General features: G+C 32.7%; 2 protein-coding genes across 4 annotated transcripts; one reads left to right on the top strand and one right to left on the bottom strand.

The window, feature by feature from the left end:
• Positions 1–4,870: 4,870 nt before the first annotated feature.
• On the bottom strand, positions 4,871–16,791 carry LOC149741893 (uncharacterized). Of its 3 annotated transcripts, none has more exons than XR_016387366.1 (3): positions 8,275–16,791; positions 6,989–7,133; positions 4,871–6,892 (listed from the first exon to the last, which is right to left on the bottom strand). XR_016387366.1 is itself a non-coding variant. In XM_089893948.1 (3 exons), the coding sequence occupies exons 2-3, from the start codon at positions 7,125–7,127 to the stop codon at positions 6,849–6,851; spliced, it is 183 nt and encodes a 60-aa protein (XP_089750074.1). In that variant the 5' UTR covers positions 7,128–7,133; positions 7,312–8,268; the 3' UTR covers positions 4,871–6,848. The 3 variants fall into 3 exon arrangements, 1 of the variants encoding a protein (XP_089750074.1); XR_016387367.1 differs by lacking the exon at positions 8,275–16,791 and adding an exon at positions 8,080–8,268; XM_089893948.1 differs by lacking the exon at positions 8,275–16,791 and adding an exon at positions 7,312–8,268.
• On the top strand, positions 10,937–13,662 carry LOC149741894 (set1/Ash2 histone methyltransferase complex subunit ASH2-like). Its single transcript, XM_089893949.1, has 5 exons — positions 10,937–11,153; positions 12,038–12,225; positions 12,284–12,520; positions 12,752–12,917; positions 13,323–13,662. Exons 1-5 carry the CDS (start codon positions 10,992–10,994, stop codon positions 13,626–13,628), a joined length of 1,059 nt encoding a protein of 352 aa, XP_089750075.1. The 5' UTR covers positions 10,937–10,991; the 3' UTR covers positions 13,629–13,662.
• Positions 16,792–17,775: the final 984 nt, after the last annotated feature.

Raw genomic sequence — 17,775 nt, 5'->3', positions numbered from 1 at the left:
AAATCTAAGCTCAATATTTATTTTACTTACTTTAAAATACTTCTATAAATATATCGCAGATTCAGATAAATACTAATATCATTTAACCGTTTGAGTTGTTTTTAAATGAAGTCGATAAAACGCGATGTATTTCTCAAGACCGAGGTTATATTTAGCTGATTGAAAATTCGTAACCGCAACTGCGTGCTAGATTTGGTTCTTTCTCAATTTTCACTATTTCGATTTTATTACCGTGTTTTACCGATGAAACCAAACAAAGTTACGTTTTTTTTTTTTCAAATGACGTTCATGTCATGATACAAAGAAATGATTTTAACTCGTGACTTAGAAAGCTAAATACTTTCTTAATCACAGTACAGTTAATCGACCAGAAAATTACGCACACAACGTTTGTATGCTCTAAAATTAAAAGTGGGTAAAAAGAAACGGCACTCATCAGAGATGGTTTACGTGACGACGTTGCGGAGTATATATGGTATTAATCGAGTAAAAAAAGATTCATGTTGTGCTATATGTATATATATATATAATAGTACGTGGATTTTATTTTATATCGAAAACACATGTATGAGGTAAAGATGCCTGCCAAAGTTAATGTTGCCGTTCTTGTGACTGCAGTTTATTGCTTTATCTTGTTGACCACCGTTGAGGGCTTTCACCCGCGAAGTAGAAGAATAGGGTTTCGGGTAGGTTATACGCTTAATGTGTAGACTTTTCTTAAAGTTAACAACCATTTTAAACTGTTCTGTCTTACCCTCCTGTTTCAAATGGATAAAATTGCACGTGTTGTTCAAATAATAACTCCTGGTGTTTCGGTGTAACTCTTTGTTTTGTCAATAAAGAAAGGTATGATAGTACTAGTTTGTGGAATCACCAAAAACTCGTTATATATTTTTTGGAATTATGAGGCAATATGTTCTAAATGGTCCCTTCTTACCACACTCTACTGTATGTAAAATACGTTGTGTGAAATGGGATACCGATCACAAAAATAAGGAGATTGTGTCCTTACTTTTTTTAATTGAGAAACTAAAAATAATACAATTGATGCATAAGTGGCATTTTATAATTAAGATGAAGGTTATTTTTGTTATAAGATAAAGGTTTTTGTTATGCAGCCAAGTTATAAACAAAGAACTGTGGCCCAGTATAGTAAAGTCCTGCTGTGGGGTAAAATGGAACAGCGTGTACACCTAAATCCCATATTTTCGTGTTCGCGGGGTTATGGCGAAAATAAAAGTTTGACAGGACGAGAAAACTGTCTCGTCTTACGCCACACTATTACTATACATTATATTAATGTAAATCGTAAATTCCTTTTATTTCCAGCGGCCATATCACCATGTACCCTGCTGGAAGCTTATAAACTACGTCGGTCAACCTATGACAAGAAAGATAATAGCATCCTCTATAATGTAAGACATTCGGTTTGCGTACTATGTTGTTATTTATTTGTACCACCATATGAAGGTTTAATAAATTGTTTTTTTAATGTCTAAAAGTTGCTTTTCTTCGTATAATTATACACATTCAACTCAAGGAATAATTGTTCCAGGCGATCCAAGCACATTATTTGTCGAAGATTTCGAGCATCGTACTTTCGTCGCGATCCAAACTTAGACTTCATTGGATGCCCTCGCGGGTTTCTGTGTTTGCAGTAACAAGAAGACGATTTCTATACTATGTGAATATACCCAATCCCGATAGATTTATGTAGACCACGAAGCAATCTATTTTGTAAATATTAGAGTGGGTAAAATTGGGCACGTTTATTTCATTTTTGCCCATCAACTCTAAAAAAATCTTAGCTGTTCAAAACACAATCAGGATACATGAGGTTTTGATACACACGGTATCCCACGTTACCCCACAGTACTATACTGGGCCACAGACCACAGTCCTTTGTTTATAAATTGGCCGCACAAAAAAAAACTTTATTCTGTAGAATTGTGAAATATCAGACTTGTGCATTAGTTGCATTATTTCAATATTATAATAGGAACAGAATCACAAAAAAAACTATACAACAATATATAATACCAAAATAAACTCTCCTAAAAACTATATACTTACATGTATGACCTTTCTTTTGTTTATTTTATTACGTATCTTTCTACTTTTAAAAAATCTGGCTTGAGTAAATAATTATCCAGGGCTGAATTTTAATTCATATCCTTCTATACTATTCAAAATTTTGCCACCCGTCTTATAACGAGCATTACATTAACAAATCGTATGAAATATTTCAGCAAACATTAGTTAAATGTTTGATCTATACACTCATTTTTTCACAACGCTTATTAAATTATATGTTTTTATGTTTTCTTGTCATTGGTTTGTGATTCCGTCTGACGTCCAGAAATAAGCTGTATGAGCTGTTTGAATCTTTTTAATCAGAACTCCTTCAAACACAATTGTGCTAGAAAAAAAACACATGTGATTTGTTCAATTTTTGTTGACTCCTGCCTATTGTTCTTATGTATAGACACGGGTCATTTATGTCTTGATTAGGGATGAATCAGCAAAAATTGCTGTATTAAAATTATCTATGCATATTTTAAAATACGTTTACACATTTTATTCACAAAACTAAAACTAATTCTATAAGCCGAAATTAAATTTGCTAAATATTTCGTCATTATTTACCGGCCGCTATTGCCCATGCGTAGAAGATCGGAACAAATATCAATACGAGCTTTAACAATTATAGTACAGTGGGGGGATGTTTGACACTTTATAAGCAAATATTGCCAAATATTTCCAAAATCAAAATAGATGACGAATGAATACTATCAAAGAATACGGTAGAGTATTTTTTGGTTAAACAATCGAAATCACGTCATTGCCAATCTCTTGTTTATGTTTCTCTGGTTGGACCCAGAGCCATAGAAATAACATAGATATTTGTTTACTTTGGTCCTAACACAGAAATAAAAAAGAATTTATTTCTCTTTTTTATTTCTGTGGTCCAACAGAGTCGCTGTTTATACGACTCTGGTTGGACCCAAAGTTAGTATTGAGTATAGACCAAGTTAGGAAACGGATTGTAAAACAACGAGTCTTGTTATCCATTGTCTCGCGTCTATGACGTCATAGTCGCCACCATTACGGAGCCCACGGCAGAGCATTTTATCATTGCTGGGTGCTGTTTTTCGTTTAAATATTGCGATTTTTTAAAAACCAAGCACTTTTGCGCGTAAAAATGGCTTTCTACTAATCTTATATTTTATCACAATAATAAACCTCACAAAAATAATCAACTTTTATTGAACACGCAATCGATTAAAGAGTAAAAAAAACAGAAAATATCAGGTTTACTAACCAAAAACATAAAAGAACATGTTTAAAATATAAAAAATACAAACAAAAACGCATAATATTACCATAAACTGGTGTATCTAGCTGCAGTTTTGCATGTAAATCGCCGTGATTTTACTTTTTGGCTCACAAACTTAACACGTATACCCGGCAACGAAACTTAAGGTATCTTTGTAAAATTTGCCTAATATCGAAGTGACATTGAGGAAAACAATACTGAGTTACTATTTTTGGTCCTCTGCTTGAATTAGTTAGCAACCTTTTCTGCGTTCCCGGGTCTTTATGAAATCGGAAAATGTCCACTCATGTTGGATTATAAATGTAGTAAAGAATGTCTCTGTAAATTCGTAGGTATGATCATATACTATTATGTAAACTAAGCTGATTGCTGCTAGTCTTAATCGCCAACGTAAAGTACCCTGTTAAACCACACTGTACGCCGAAAACCAGTCAAAATATTAATTTACTCCACATTAATTCCTAGATTTAATATTATATAACAAGATTTATATTAGAAAACAACCGCTATACGTGTTTTCTAGCTTTGTATCGCTTACAAGAACTAAATGAACACATGTCGACGATGCATTTCTATAGGCGATTCACGCTCTGTGGGCTGCGTAATGGCGCACACGAGCGCCGTTTCCTAACTTGGTCTATACTAACTTTGGTTGGACCAAAGTAAATAGATATCTACGCTCTTTGCGTTGAACAGGAGAGGTGGACCAAGGTGATCCTAGAATACAGATATTCTAGCGGCCACTTTGGATACCTTCTACTGGTACCACTAACCTAAAATTTGGACACTGTACTAACTAGACCCCAGCGGCACGATTCTAAAATTAAAAAATTAAAATTCGAAAAAATATTAATTATGAATATTAATATTCGTCATAAAAACATATTTATAGAATTTTCTCCCGATCCAGCTTCGAATATGTTATAGCGCTAAGTGATACCTAAAATATGAAACATTATTTTCTTTAAAAAAGTGCGGGAATAGATGTTAAATATCAAAAAGTATGATCATAACTTGAATCATATAAATATTATATTTTCGATTTTTTTTGCGAAAATATAACTTACGCATACATCTATGTAGGTCACTAGCATGTTATCCCCATCGAAAAAAAAATAATTTCAACTTTTTTTTATAACTGTATACTAAAAAAAGCGGGGAAGGGTTCAGAATACAAACAAGTATGGTCATAACTTGAATCATATAAATATTAAATTTTCGATTTTTTTCGCGAAAATATAACTTACGCATACATCTATGTAGGTCACTAGCATGTTATCCCCATCGAAAAAATAATTAATTTAATTTTTCTTTTAAATTTGAATATTAATATTCGTCATAAAAATATATTTATGGAATTTTCTTCCGATCCAGCTTCGAATATGTTATAGCGCCACGAAATACCTAAAAAAATGAAATATCGTTTTCTTCAAAAAAGTGCGGGGATGGATGTTAAATATTGTGGAGAGTATTAATTACTCGAATTTCGGGTTATTTACGGTTTTCCTGTCCGTACTTACGTACCTGGAAATATATCAAGAATTTTAATTTATTTGTTTCAATTAATACAAAAGATTGTTTGTTCTTGAAGCCTCTAAGATTAATTAATAGGCTCGATGGAATTGTCGCAGGCAATAATGAATGTCTAAAGGAAAGGAAGATAAACCTGTTTGTTATAGAAACGTCTGAAGTAGAGGTGCGAGGTCGCTTTCGCCCATTTTATGATAATCTTTGCACCTCCGTTATTTAATTTGCGAATGTGTTCATCTTTGGCATTTATAGAGTTTTAACGTTGTTGGCAAGGTCCACCAGAGAGGAGTTTTGTGCAGTTGTAATCTAAACACTTTACTCTTCTACTATTCTGCAAACTGATACGATGCAAAATTAATAGAAGAGTAAAAAGTGAGGACTAGTGACCAAACATTTAGTGATCTCCTCTTTGTCTGTTCGTTGATCATCGTCGGATTCCTGTAGAATATAACTGAAAACACATAGTTATCATAGGTAGTAAACAAATTAGTCAGAGCAATTGATACAAAACCATTTAACGCCGATACTTTTAGCCTCACTAGGTATATCAATATTCTTATATTTACTGTTATAATTTTGTTATAAAAACATTTATGTGGATTAATATGTACCATTTTTGCGTTCGTGCAAATAAAATATATAAACACGAAATTCGAGTAATTAATACTCTCCACAATATTTAACATCCATCCCCGCACTTTTTTTAAGAAAACTATATTTCATTTTTTAGGTATTTCGTGGCGCTATAACATATTTAAAGCTGGATCGGGAGAAAATTCCATAAATATATTTTTATGACGAATATTAATATTCAAATTTTAAAAAAAAAGTAAATTAATTATTTTTTCAATGGGGATAACATGCTAGTGACCTACATAGATGTATGCGTAAGTTATATTTTCGCGAAAAAAATCGAAAATTTAATATTTATATGATTCAAGTTATGACCATACTTGTTTGTATTCTGATCCCTTCCCCGCTTTTTTTAAAGAAAATGATGTTTCATTTTTTAGGTATTACGTAGCGCTATAACATATTCGAAGCTGGATCGGGAGAAAATTCTATAAATATGTTTTTATGACGAATATTAATATTCAGTTCTAAAAAAAAGTTAAAATTATTTTTTTTTCGATGGGGATAACATGCTAGTGACCTACATAGATGTATGCGTAAGTTATATTTTCGCAAAAAAAATCGAAAATATAATATTTATATGATTCAAGTTATGATCATACTTTTTTATATTTAACATCTATCCCCGCACTTTTTTAAAGAAAATAATGTTTCATATTTTAGGTATCACTTAGCGCTATAACATATTCGAAGCTGGATCGGGAGAAAATTCTATAAATATGTTTTTATGACGAATATTAATATTCATAATTAATATTTTTTCGAATTTTAATTTTTTTATTTTAGAATCGGTACCGCTGGGGTCTAGTTAGTGCAGTGTCCAAATTTTAGGTTAGTGGTACCATAGATATCATATATATATTGTTAATTTTACTGATAATTTTACTGTGAACTGGTCAATCATAGTTTTAAAAACAGCTTGTTGGTTCCAACAGGATAAAGAAAATATGCTTTCTCTGTATATGCAACTATTGACCACAAATTTTCAAAATCTTTGTGTTGATTTTTAATTTATTTTAAAATTTAATTTAAAAAACAAAATTGACCAAAACATGCTGTAAAATGTCTAAACCTAATACTTCTGGGAAACAAAATATAAATAACTATTAGTCTACTATAAATTGTCTTATACTGCAATAAACATTATTGGTGATTAAACAGAACCAATTTATTTAACTTTTTTCGTACCAACTGTCGAGCAATAGTTTGATTAAATTCCTTTCCTAGATGATGAAACCGAATTTTCCAGTATGTCAATGCTAGTGATTTTATGAAGTGAAATACATGGTTGTACATTACAGAAGAATCAGTCATATGATCATTTAGTTCTTCAAATAACTGAAGACTGTCATCCTCCAAAACAGATGTAGCAATGGCTAACGATTGTAAGATCTGAAAGAATAAATTAATCTTTATTGTTTAAATTTAATTTTATTAATTATTGTAAATATGGTTTATGAAGAAAGAATTGCAAAGTTAAAGCCATACCTTGTGGTAATTTCCCCTTGCTAGTTGAAAGAAGCCTTTGAAATCCTATTTCAGTTTTTTCGAAATTTTTAAACCTGGTTGGTATGGCACTTTTATCCAGTTTGACTCTGGGCTCCATGAAATTTGATCCGGGCTCCATGAAAATCTTTAAAATATATATTTGAAATATGTTAACCTTACTCTAATCAAATTTAAAATTAGCTACTGTTTTCATCTGTTTATTTTACTGTATAACTCTTTTCTCTTGTATGTTTAAATAACAATAAAATATGATTTTCTTGATTTCAGTTGCAAACACTCTCTGTATGATCATCTTGACTTACGAGTGATAAGTTCGTGGATGGAGTTTCTTTATTGCGGTCTCATCTGCACTACCTTCACTATCACTTCTCCTCAGGCTTTTATACTGCATCCAAATTCACTGCATTGTGTTCCACGTTTTGACTTTTGAAATAATTTTGATATAAAATTTCTCTGAAAATAAACTTGTATGTACAATGTAGTTTGTTCTCTCATATACTACTCTACCACTATATTATATTTGTATGAAAGCACCATTCGTAATTAATAACTATTGACTGATACAACTATAAAAATAAATTGATAAAAATTCTCACGTAATCTCAAATAACCGAGAGGCTGAATAAATTAAAAACCTTCACCAATGACCGTTATATGAAATCTAGTGAAATACAAACATTGCAAATATTTTTCCGCTGCTAGTGAAGAATCCTTACGTTATCCGCTAACTATTAACCCATAACTTCCAACCTCTAGCATTTCCCACCAGCCTAATCTGTAACGTATTGGAGGACTCTTCGGTAGTGTCTACTTTCCCTTTACTATAAAGTGTAATATTAATATAAATATTGGCTGTCTGGATGATACTAGTACAAATAATTTAAACTTTTCAGGGCATTTTAGATCATATGTAAACCTTTTTGTTCGGATTAAATTAGTTTTTAACCTTTAATAAATATTATTCTGAACTAGAATGAATCACCAACAAGTAAATTTTAAATAACTAAGTGGAAGACTGCCTGAATATGGCAACACCTTGCTAAACTGTGTTAAGAGTTAAAGTTTCTTACGTAAATCGTCAGTAAAAGTCGGGTCAAACGTCGCTTTTAAAAACGCAAAAGCTTAAAAGTATATAAACACAGACTCGATAAAAGAATATCTGCCACAGGTTAACTTTTTGTTTAGATTAAATGAGTTTTTTCTGCCTAAAATTAACCCAGATAACACATTACCAATATGCGATAATAGACAAGTGGGTCACATACGATTCAAAATGGCGCGCTTCAATTGACTTCAATTTCACATTGGTTGAAAACACAAGATGCGCAATCTAGTTATATATATGATATCTATGAGTGGTACCAGTAAAAGGTATCGAAAATGGCCGCTAGAATATCTGTATTCTAGGATCACCTTGGTGAGAGGTGGTGCGTGAGTTCACCACACCCGCAAGGCAAGAGAATGTGTTCTACAGTTAATGACTAAATTTGACCTGTCTGATATATAGACTAATGCATTCAGATAAAAATTATATTCCTGGATCTCACTGTTTTTTTAGTCGTGCCACACTGCCACTATCGTGGTAAAAGTTAGAAAAGCATACCGAAAACATTTGTTTTGTATTTATAGAAATGCCTGAATGTGATTTAAAGTTACGACCAAAGTTTCAAACAACGAGGCAGCTTTTTAAAAAATGTGTCAATTGAAACGCCAAATTCAGCCGTTGGACTGCGACAATGCAGCATATTTTCATGAAAAAAGTGTCACTGGGTTTTGACATTTTTAAGTTTCACTTTTACTTCTATCAGTCACGTTTCAACACTTTTTTTATACTAAAAAGTTTATTTTGCCCAGTATACAAGCTATACTCTTTTTTGGAAAGAAAAGTATTTTGTTTAGAAATTTAAGTTAGAAAAAGTGGCGAGTTAGCATAACATGGGAGTATGGGACTATACGAAAAAAACGGAACACTTTTTCTGTTAGGTGTCACGTGTCGGCAATTATTTAAATTAAAAAATACGGAAAAACGCACAAAAAGACACTACAAAGTGTTAATAATAATAAGTGTAAAACAAATTAATTGAATAATAAAAATACCTTTCTAAATACTTAAAACACTAGTAAAAACATCTTTCCCACATTAGGTCGGTTATATACGCTCTTTGGTTTTGCTTACTGTCGTCGAGTCTGTAGGGTTACGGTTTGTGTGCGGTCGTATACTCTCTTTGTTTCATTTTTAAGGGGTCCAGGGGCAAAGCCCTGGCGGGGGTCAGGGCTTCAAACCAGCAGGTTTTTAACCCCTGCAAAGGCTAAAAATCCTTAATTTCACATTGAAATATTAAATAAATATTAATGGTAAAACAAATAAAACTCAAAACAAGTAGGGGTGTGTTAGTTTTATTATTTGAAAAAGCATAATGAATCAAATTAATTATGTCCATATAAATCAGGTCAGAAATTAACATGTATATTTAGTTTTGGTACTGTCAGAATGTTCTGTAAATAGTTTATATTAGAGCCTGACCGATATTGCTTTTTCCAAACCGTTTTTTAATGCACATAAAAAACTTGACTGATTAAAACCGAAAAATCTGATACAGGTAATAAAAATCAATCTACAGGCTTAATTATTATTAATTAGTGAACTTGTAATTAATTAATTAGTAACTGTTTTCAAAAAAATTGTACCTCCCCTCCAATAAACAAACATTATATTTATCAGCTAATGCAGTTTATTTGTGTATCATGTTGACGCTCAAAAAGACTCGTAAGTGACCTAAATAAAGCTCGACGTTACACGCGCTTGATAATCATAACATGCGGTGGACGTGGATCAGACGCTTTGACCTAGTTTAATACGTTAGATTGTTACGAACGAGTTGAATTAGGTATACGAATGAGTTTACGTTTATGAACAAGTTAGCGCTATGCATCCCGCTTTTGGTGCTGTAAACTTTGTTCACGCCCTTATAATGTTTACATATTTTAATTCATAATATTATTTTGCTGTTTGATCGCTTCTAACGCTGCTCGCAGCTATACTTCTGTAAACAAATAACCTCTTTGCTAAATCCGCAGTTTTTTAATGCGTTTTTTGCATTACTGCTACCTTTTTAAGCAAAATACATGACGTAACAATGGAAAATAATGGTGTTTGTGACGTATAATAGGGCTTCTAATTTCAAACGTAAAATGTGAATTATCAGGCCATATCTCTAGTAGGCCTTGTTGGACTACACACATAAACGCCAACGTCAAATAATGCTGTCTAATTCGTATTCAAATCTGTTTTAAAGCACCTCCAGGCTAGATATTTAACGTGTGAATTGCTATTATGACGCAAATAATCAAGTGTAAATTGCTATTGTGATGCAATGAATCCACGTGTAAGTGCCTGCAATTTCGTAACAAACTGTCTGCTTGGCTATGGAAAACACTTAGGTTGTTTATTACGCCAATATTATGTTGCAAAACAAGTCCACTTAGTCTAACAGTATTAACAATCGAGACTGATGACCTAATCGCCGTTGCAGGGCACGATCAGAGCCACATCGTTGCTCTCTGTCTTATTACGAAGATCCAATCAACGATCTCGGACACGCGCTTGTAAATAAGATAGTTATTGATATACGTTATCCAGTCGTCAACTGCATAGTCGTTTATGAGTACCCTCCCCCACCCCCCCCCCCTAAGCGGATCTAGACGATTCACAAAAATGACCTTTATGACGAAAAAAAGTCGGAAATCCGCGAATAAGATTCTCATCCCTGCATGTGCTATTTTATTTAAGTGGGTTTTTTCTCGCGACTTTTTAGAAGTTGTTTTTTAAAAGTTTGGTCGAGTCTTCACATTCCGTTAGAGCATGTATATCCATACACTATTATTACTAATTTTTATTTTTCATAGGTATGCTCCTTTAACTTCAAGTAAAATTTAACATATCCTACATTAACAATTTTCACAGTTAGTAAATTACAGTTCCATGAATTCCCCTTATAACAACGCTCCCCCGCCTGCACCACATAACAGTTCTAGTTTATCGACGCTTGGAAAAGGTCGAGGAACACGGAAAAAAAGAAAACCACAAGATAATTCAGGAGGAAGTGCAAATAAAAAAAGTAAATTAGAAGTTCCTTATAACCAGGTAAAAACTGCCTGCTTGTGCTATTTTTTATAAGATTTGGCTGCATTGATGTTAATTTTGTCACAATAATCGCGTAAAATTTAACCTTGAAAAGTTTCCTATGTCTATATATTATATTGCATAAATTTCTGGGGGATGTGCAACGCACCTGTGCTTTGCTAGAACCGCCATATATGTCATTGGGCAAGGTTAGAATTAGCAAATATTTAACATTTTTTGTGTATCCCTAATATTTCGTAACAAATATTCTGCTTGGCTGAGAAAAACATTTTTAATATAATGCAGTGAATCCAAGAGTTGTTACGACATAGTGCAGATTCACACCTCGATTATTTGAGTTATAATAGAAATTGATTAACACGGAGATTGTTTTCAGCAGTGTTCCCAAACTTTTTTTAAAAGTGCCAAATGAACGACAATCCTAGTATCAAGTGCCCCCACAAATAAGTAAAACCAAAGCTAGTTTTCATTTAATACAACATAAAGTCCAAATGGAACAAGAGGGATGAGGTCATCAACCTATTGCATCAGTGAACAAACTTTTAATCCCGGCAAAATGTATTTTTCATACCTCAAGAACAGATATAAAAGGCCCGCGCAAAAACTTTTTTAATCAAATATTATATAGGCCTAAATATATGTTATGCTACTTTTTTGTCTAAAACACCCCATTTTACTTTTTGATTGACATTTTTGGTACAACTTTCCTGATTAATTTTCAGCGGGCCCCAACGTCCAGTTTATAGCCAGCGCCTTCATGGTGGCAACTGGCCTCAGATGTGGTTTAAATTTTAAATAGGTAGTTTTTAAAAAATCTTAAAAATTTAAATAGAAAAAATGAAAGTTTAGTTTAATACAACTCTTGTTTTTTGTATTTTTTATAGCGATTACCTGTACACGGCTTTCCATTGGAACACCCATTCAATAAAGATGGGTATAGATATATTTTAGCTGAGCCAGATCCACACATACTTGACAACGATCCAGATCCAGATTGCCCAGGAAAACCCATTCCTGGAAAACTATACAGACAGTGGTTGCACAAAAATGTTTTACTTTCGCTTCATGACAGGTAATGATTCAACTAAATTTTAATACTTTTGTATATTTATATATCTTTGCTATGACAGAGCACCTCAACTAAAGGTGTCAGATGATCGTCTTTCCGTTACTGGTGAAAAAGGTTATTCGATGATTAGAGCGTCCTATTGTGTAAAAGTGGGTGGTTGGTATTATGAAGCAACTGTCATGGATATGCCAGAAGGTTCTGCTGCAAGAATAGGTTGGTCACAAAAACTAGGGAACTTACAAGCTCCATTGGGTTATGACAAGTTCAGTTATTCTTGGCGAAGTCGGAAAGGAACTCGGTAACTAAATTCTTTTGTTTTATTCATACTTCTTAGTCTTAGTTCTTACTAAAGTGAAAACAGGCTAAACACACAAAAAATAATCAAAAAGGAACCGTTAACCTCCTTTTAAGGTTAATGCGTTACAGTGGAAAACTATCATGTTTGTTATATTTCTGTTATATATAAATACATAATCACGGTTTTAATTTTTTGTTAGTATGCTCCTCCAAGATTACTCATATCTTACAGCTTTCATCAAAGCCGAGGAAAACATTACAGTGATGGGTATGCACAGGGAGATGTATTGGGGTTTTATATACACCTTCCCCCATCAAAATCTACAAACACCCTGACAGATACATGCAAGGATAATGCCCTCATTAAGTTCAAAAGCTTTTTTTATTTTGAAGAAAAGGTTAGTACAATAAAAAAGATAATTTTTTTTATGAAAATTAAAGTATACACAAGAGGGCAAATGACCATTGGTGACCAGAGAAGTAGGTAACATCAACATGCATTGCATTCATACGTAATACGTATTGTAATTTGTAACTCATGAAGGCTAATGATGTATAATGATGGGGTTATTAGTAAAGAATAAAGGTAAATAGTCTTTATACAACTCCTGCACCATGTGTTGAATTTTAAACTTACACTAGTTAACCTTGTTGTCACTTAGTAGTGGGTTTTCCCTGTAAACTTGACAGTGGGCTTGAAATCTTATTCCCAAATGCTGCTAATACAGAATCTAAATCTTTAAAGAAACAATTCTGAAAGAATAGGTAAATTATGACCTACTGTCAGTGTCAACTTGTTATAGGACGAAGTTGACCTAGAAGAAAAGAGACTACGTATTTCAAAAGGAGCTTTTATTGAATTTTTTAAGAATGGGAAGTCGCAAGGAAAAGCCTGGGAAAACGAAGTATTTTCTGGGTCATATTATCCATGTGTTTCGCTCTACAAGTCTGCAACTGTTCAAGTTAATTTTGGACCAAACTTTAAATTTCAACCTAAAATGAATTTTCCGTGCAAGCCTATCAGTGATAGAGCTTACAGTGCTATGATTGAATGCTGTGTATCTGATCTTGTATATGCAGTTGAACTGGATATTGATGGTGAAAAATAATATTCAAAGCATAAATTTATTTACTGAAACTGTATTGGAAATTTGGTTCATTGGTAGAATATTATGGATAAATAACAACAAAGCTGTGAGCACCATAATTAAATTAACAAAGAGTACATTATAATCGGTAGAATAAGGTTGTCAATTTCCTTAGTATAAACTTCTATTAATGATGTTAACGTAATAACAACAGTAATATAAAGCTGTGACATATTAAAGGCAACACAGTCAAAGTAAACTAACATGTACAGCGATAAAACTTGAGAGCAAACTGATGCAAAGAAACCTTCTACTGTTTTACTTGTCCCAGGAAATTTATTTTTTCCCCATTTTGAACCAGCAATGGAGGCAAATGCATCACCAATTCCTACTGATAAAACACCACTATAACATTGCAGTGATGCTATAGTTCTGTCATTTCCACTTGACAGACTTAGCCAAATAGGCATGGATAAACCCACAAACAAAAACACTGGAGTAAGAGTAAACTTTCCTGTATCTTGTTGCCCCTTAAATGGAATTAACATGAAATGTAATCGTTTACCAAATGGTTCTAATCTATAGGCATCCATTACACATAGTAAAATGAATACACATACTCCAATAGCTGAACCGACATATAACAACAAAACATCATACACCAGTCCTGGTATAAACACTAATAATATAAAAGCATGATAGAATTTTCTTCCTGCAGTGGATATTCGATTGTTACTTTTGGAATGAAAGACTGTATATATTACACAAAGAAAACATATAAAAAGCCAATAAACTAATAACTGCAACCTTAACAGATCAAAAATAAAGAAATTCAGTACAAAATAAAATAAAGAAAAAATTCTGGCATGATTATAATTGATAAATGTAACTACACCAATTAAATGGGAATAAAACATGACGTTTCTATATCTGCATCCAGTAATATAACATAAGCCAATGAAGGGTAGGAGTAATGTTATCATTACACTTGAAATGCAAGAGGAAAAACTGATGTAATTAAATGTGGCCTGTGTTGTATTGTTTCTGTTATACATATCAAAGTTAAACATATAAGTAATTAATTGACTTAAAACACTAATTTCACCAGTAGAAAGACTCGTTCCAGCCTCCAGGTGTAAAATAATGACTAGATATGCATATATTATATACACATCTGTATATGAAGTAATCAAAGTCAGGGAGTCAGATCTAACAATTTGATCAAACATAATGAGTGAACAAATTAAACATTTTAACTTAAAGGAAACGCATGAAATTAAAGTATGTATTAAAATTGTAAGCAGTCCCAATGAAGTGGATAATTGGAGAACATCTGGGTTTGTATTTAAAGTACTTTTGCTCAATATAATGGGAACCACAAAACAACCATAAATCCAATCTGTGTTTGATTTTTTTCTTGTAGCATATTTTGATTGGAAATTATTCTTTGTCAGATACTGCCCAACCAAACACAAAAAAGAAACCAATAAACGTTGAAGTGAAACGGCACCACTTGATTGGTAATCTTGGTGTAAATGCATCACCACGAAAATTGCATTAAGAATATTTTCCATAGGAAAGGCTTTTTATTATCAACCTCACAATATTAATGGCTCTTGGCCTATCAAGCCATTAATGCATGCACTAAATATTGCAAATTAGTATACGCAATAAGTCACAAATCAGCAAGGTGTTTCTAGTATAAAGTAGACCAAATGCGACGGTCATTTACGACCTGTTTCTGTATTATGACCTTTGTCCACAGAAATAAAAAAGAGTAGAATGCCAAAATGCATGGATAATACATATACGTTTTATCTATACATGGTGCCAAATAGATTAAAACCACGCATTATGTGCTTCTCATGTAGAAATGTCCCCGACTTTAGTTTCTTTACAGCACTGTCGTGTTGAACTTGGTATACTTTATACTGGTTTTATTCTCTTAGCATCAGAGAAATAAAAAAGAGTAGAACGCGAAACTTTCCAAAACCGTGATATATTCTTTTTTCTATTCACGTGACCGTCAACTCCGTCCCCATTTCGCTTGGTCTCCATTGTAAAAGATAGGCGCATAGTAGTTTTAGGAGGTCACTTCAATCCCAAATCAATGGTCTCAGCAAGTATCGAATGCACCGCAGATCCAAGAAACAGCGACAAGTAAATGGTTCGACAACAAAAATACTACAAAGGAATGTTACATTGACTTTTTAAAACGCACATTTTCAAAACCAATCAATTCTCAAGAGCTTTGGCAACGTGACGCGAACCTCCATATAGACGATACAACATGGCCCGCAATCTACCAAAACACACTAATTTCAACGATCGAAACGCGCCTGCGGTCATTTCAGATTAAATTTAATCTTCGCGCGATCGTAACTAATGTTGATTTGTACCGGTTTAAAATAACAGATTCAGATTTATGCACATTTTGTAACAACGCCAGTGAAACTCTTATTCATTTATTTTACCACTGCACGCACACCAAAGAGTTTTGGTTTAATGTTGAAAGCTGCATGGATAATAGCAAACTTGAGACAACCCTTGTCTTTAAATGTAGACAATTTTTTATTTGGTGTACGCAATGACCTACTTTTAAACTGTTTACTCCTTCTCGCGAGATTTGTAATCTATCGCAGTAGAGTGCAAAAACAAATTCCCTCTACACTTTCTTTTATCGCCCTGATTGCCTCTGTTAAACAATCCGAACGTATTATTGCTATTAATAACAACTCACTCGCGAAACATAATTTAAAATGGTCGGGTCTGCTGTAGAACCCGTTGCAACTGTTAATTTTTGATACATTCCTGTTAAACTATTACTGTATATCGTAACCTATCTATTTAACCTGTTGATTTGCTTACTTTTTCCCGCTGTAAGTCCACATTGTGTTCCCTATTTATATGTATGTAATATTATATGTATATATGTAAATGGTCAGGTCTGCTGATACCTCCCCGTTAAACTATTACTGTAAATCGTAACCTATCTATTTAACCTGTTGATTTGCTTACTTTTTCCGCTGGAAGTCCACATTGTGTTCTCTATTAAAAAAAAAAGTAGTTTTAGGAGGTTTTAGCTGTTTATTTCAAAAACTACACCAACTACTCAAGTTTATTAGGCCAGTTTAGTTATTTGGTAGGTTAACGCTTACAGTTTACCACTTGTTTTAGAAATTTAATTGAAAACTTCAAACAAACGGTTTATTAGGAATATTATATATATATATATATATATATATATATATATATATATATATATTCGAGTATATACATATATATATATATATATGTATATACTCGAATATATATATATATATACTAGAAAATGGTTGTTTTACCATATAACTTTAAATTAAGTCAAAAAACGAATAAAAACTACCTAAAACGCCCTCGATTCCATTGACTACAATGGTAAACGGGAACGACCCGTGAAAGAGAGAGAGTGTATCATGCTGTCTGCTTTCTCGACATTGGAGATGCGCATTCTACTCTCTTTTTATTTCTGTGCTTTGCATGATGCACTGAATTTTCAAGTCACGTGACCGCTAAGTCCGTTCCCATTTCGCTTGGTTTCCATTGTGAAAAATAGGCGCACAATGGTTTTACGAAGATTTTTTTTATTATAACTACACCAACTATTTAAGTTTATTAGGCTAGTTTAGTATTTGCTAGGTTAACGCTTGCAGTTTAGCCATAGATACCTAAACATATGTTTAGGTATCTATGGTTTAGCGCTTGTTTAGGAAATTAAATTATAGTACAATGGGGGAAGATAGGACACTTAAGCACATATTGCCAAATATTTTCAAAATCAAAATAGATGACGGTTTTTGGGTAATACCACGAATTAGTACCGTCATTCCTTTATTAATTGACACCAATTTAATAAAATATAATAAAACACACGAGGAGTTATATCTAACTATCCGCACAACAAGTGAAATTTTACAAATTAGAAACACACAGGATAAGATGGGACAGTTTGAAATCATTGTTAATTTTGATTACTAAGTGTATTTATAAATAGGAATATACGTAAATAACACGAAATAATACTGTACGCTTTGAAAATTAAGTCTAAACATTCTTTTTCTTGCCCTACTCCGGCTTACTGCTATAACATGTTACCTATACATTATATTATTGCATAACAATTGGTATT

The sequence above is a fragment of the Ciona robusta genome, chromosome 1 (genome assembly GCF_009617815.1).
Source record: "Ciona robusta chromosome 1, ASM961781v2".
NCBI classification, from domain to species: Eukaryota; Metazoa; Chordata; class Ascidiacea; order Phlebobranchia; family Cionidae; genus Ciona; species Ciona robusta.
The sequence above is the reverse complement of the archived record's forward strand: the minus strand, read 5'-3'. Positions and strand labels throughout refer to the sequence as shown.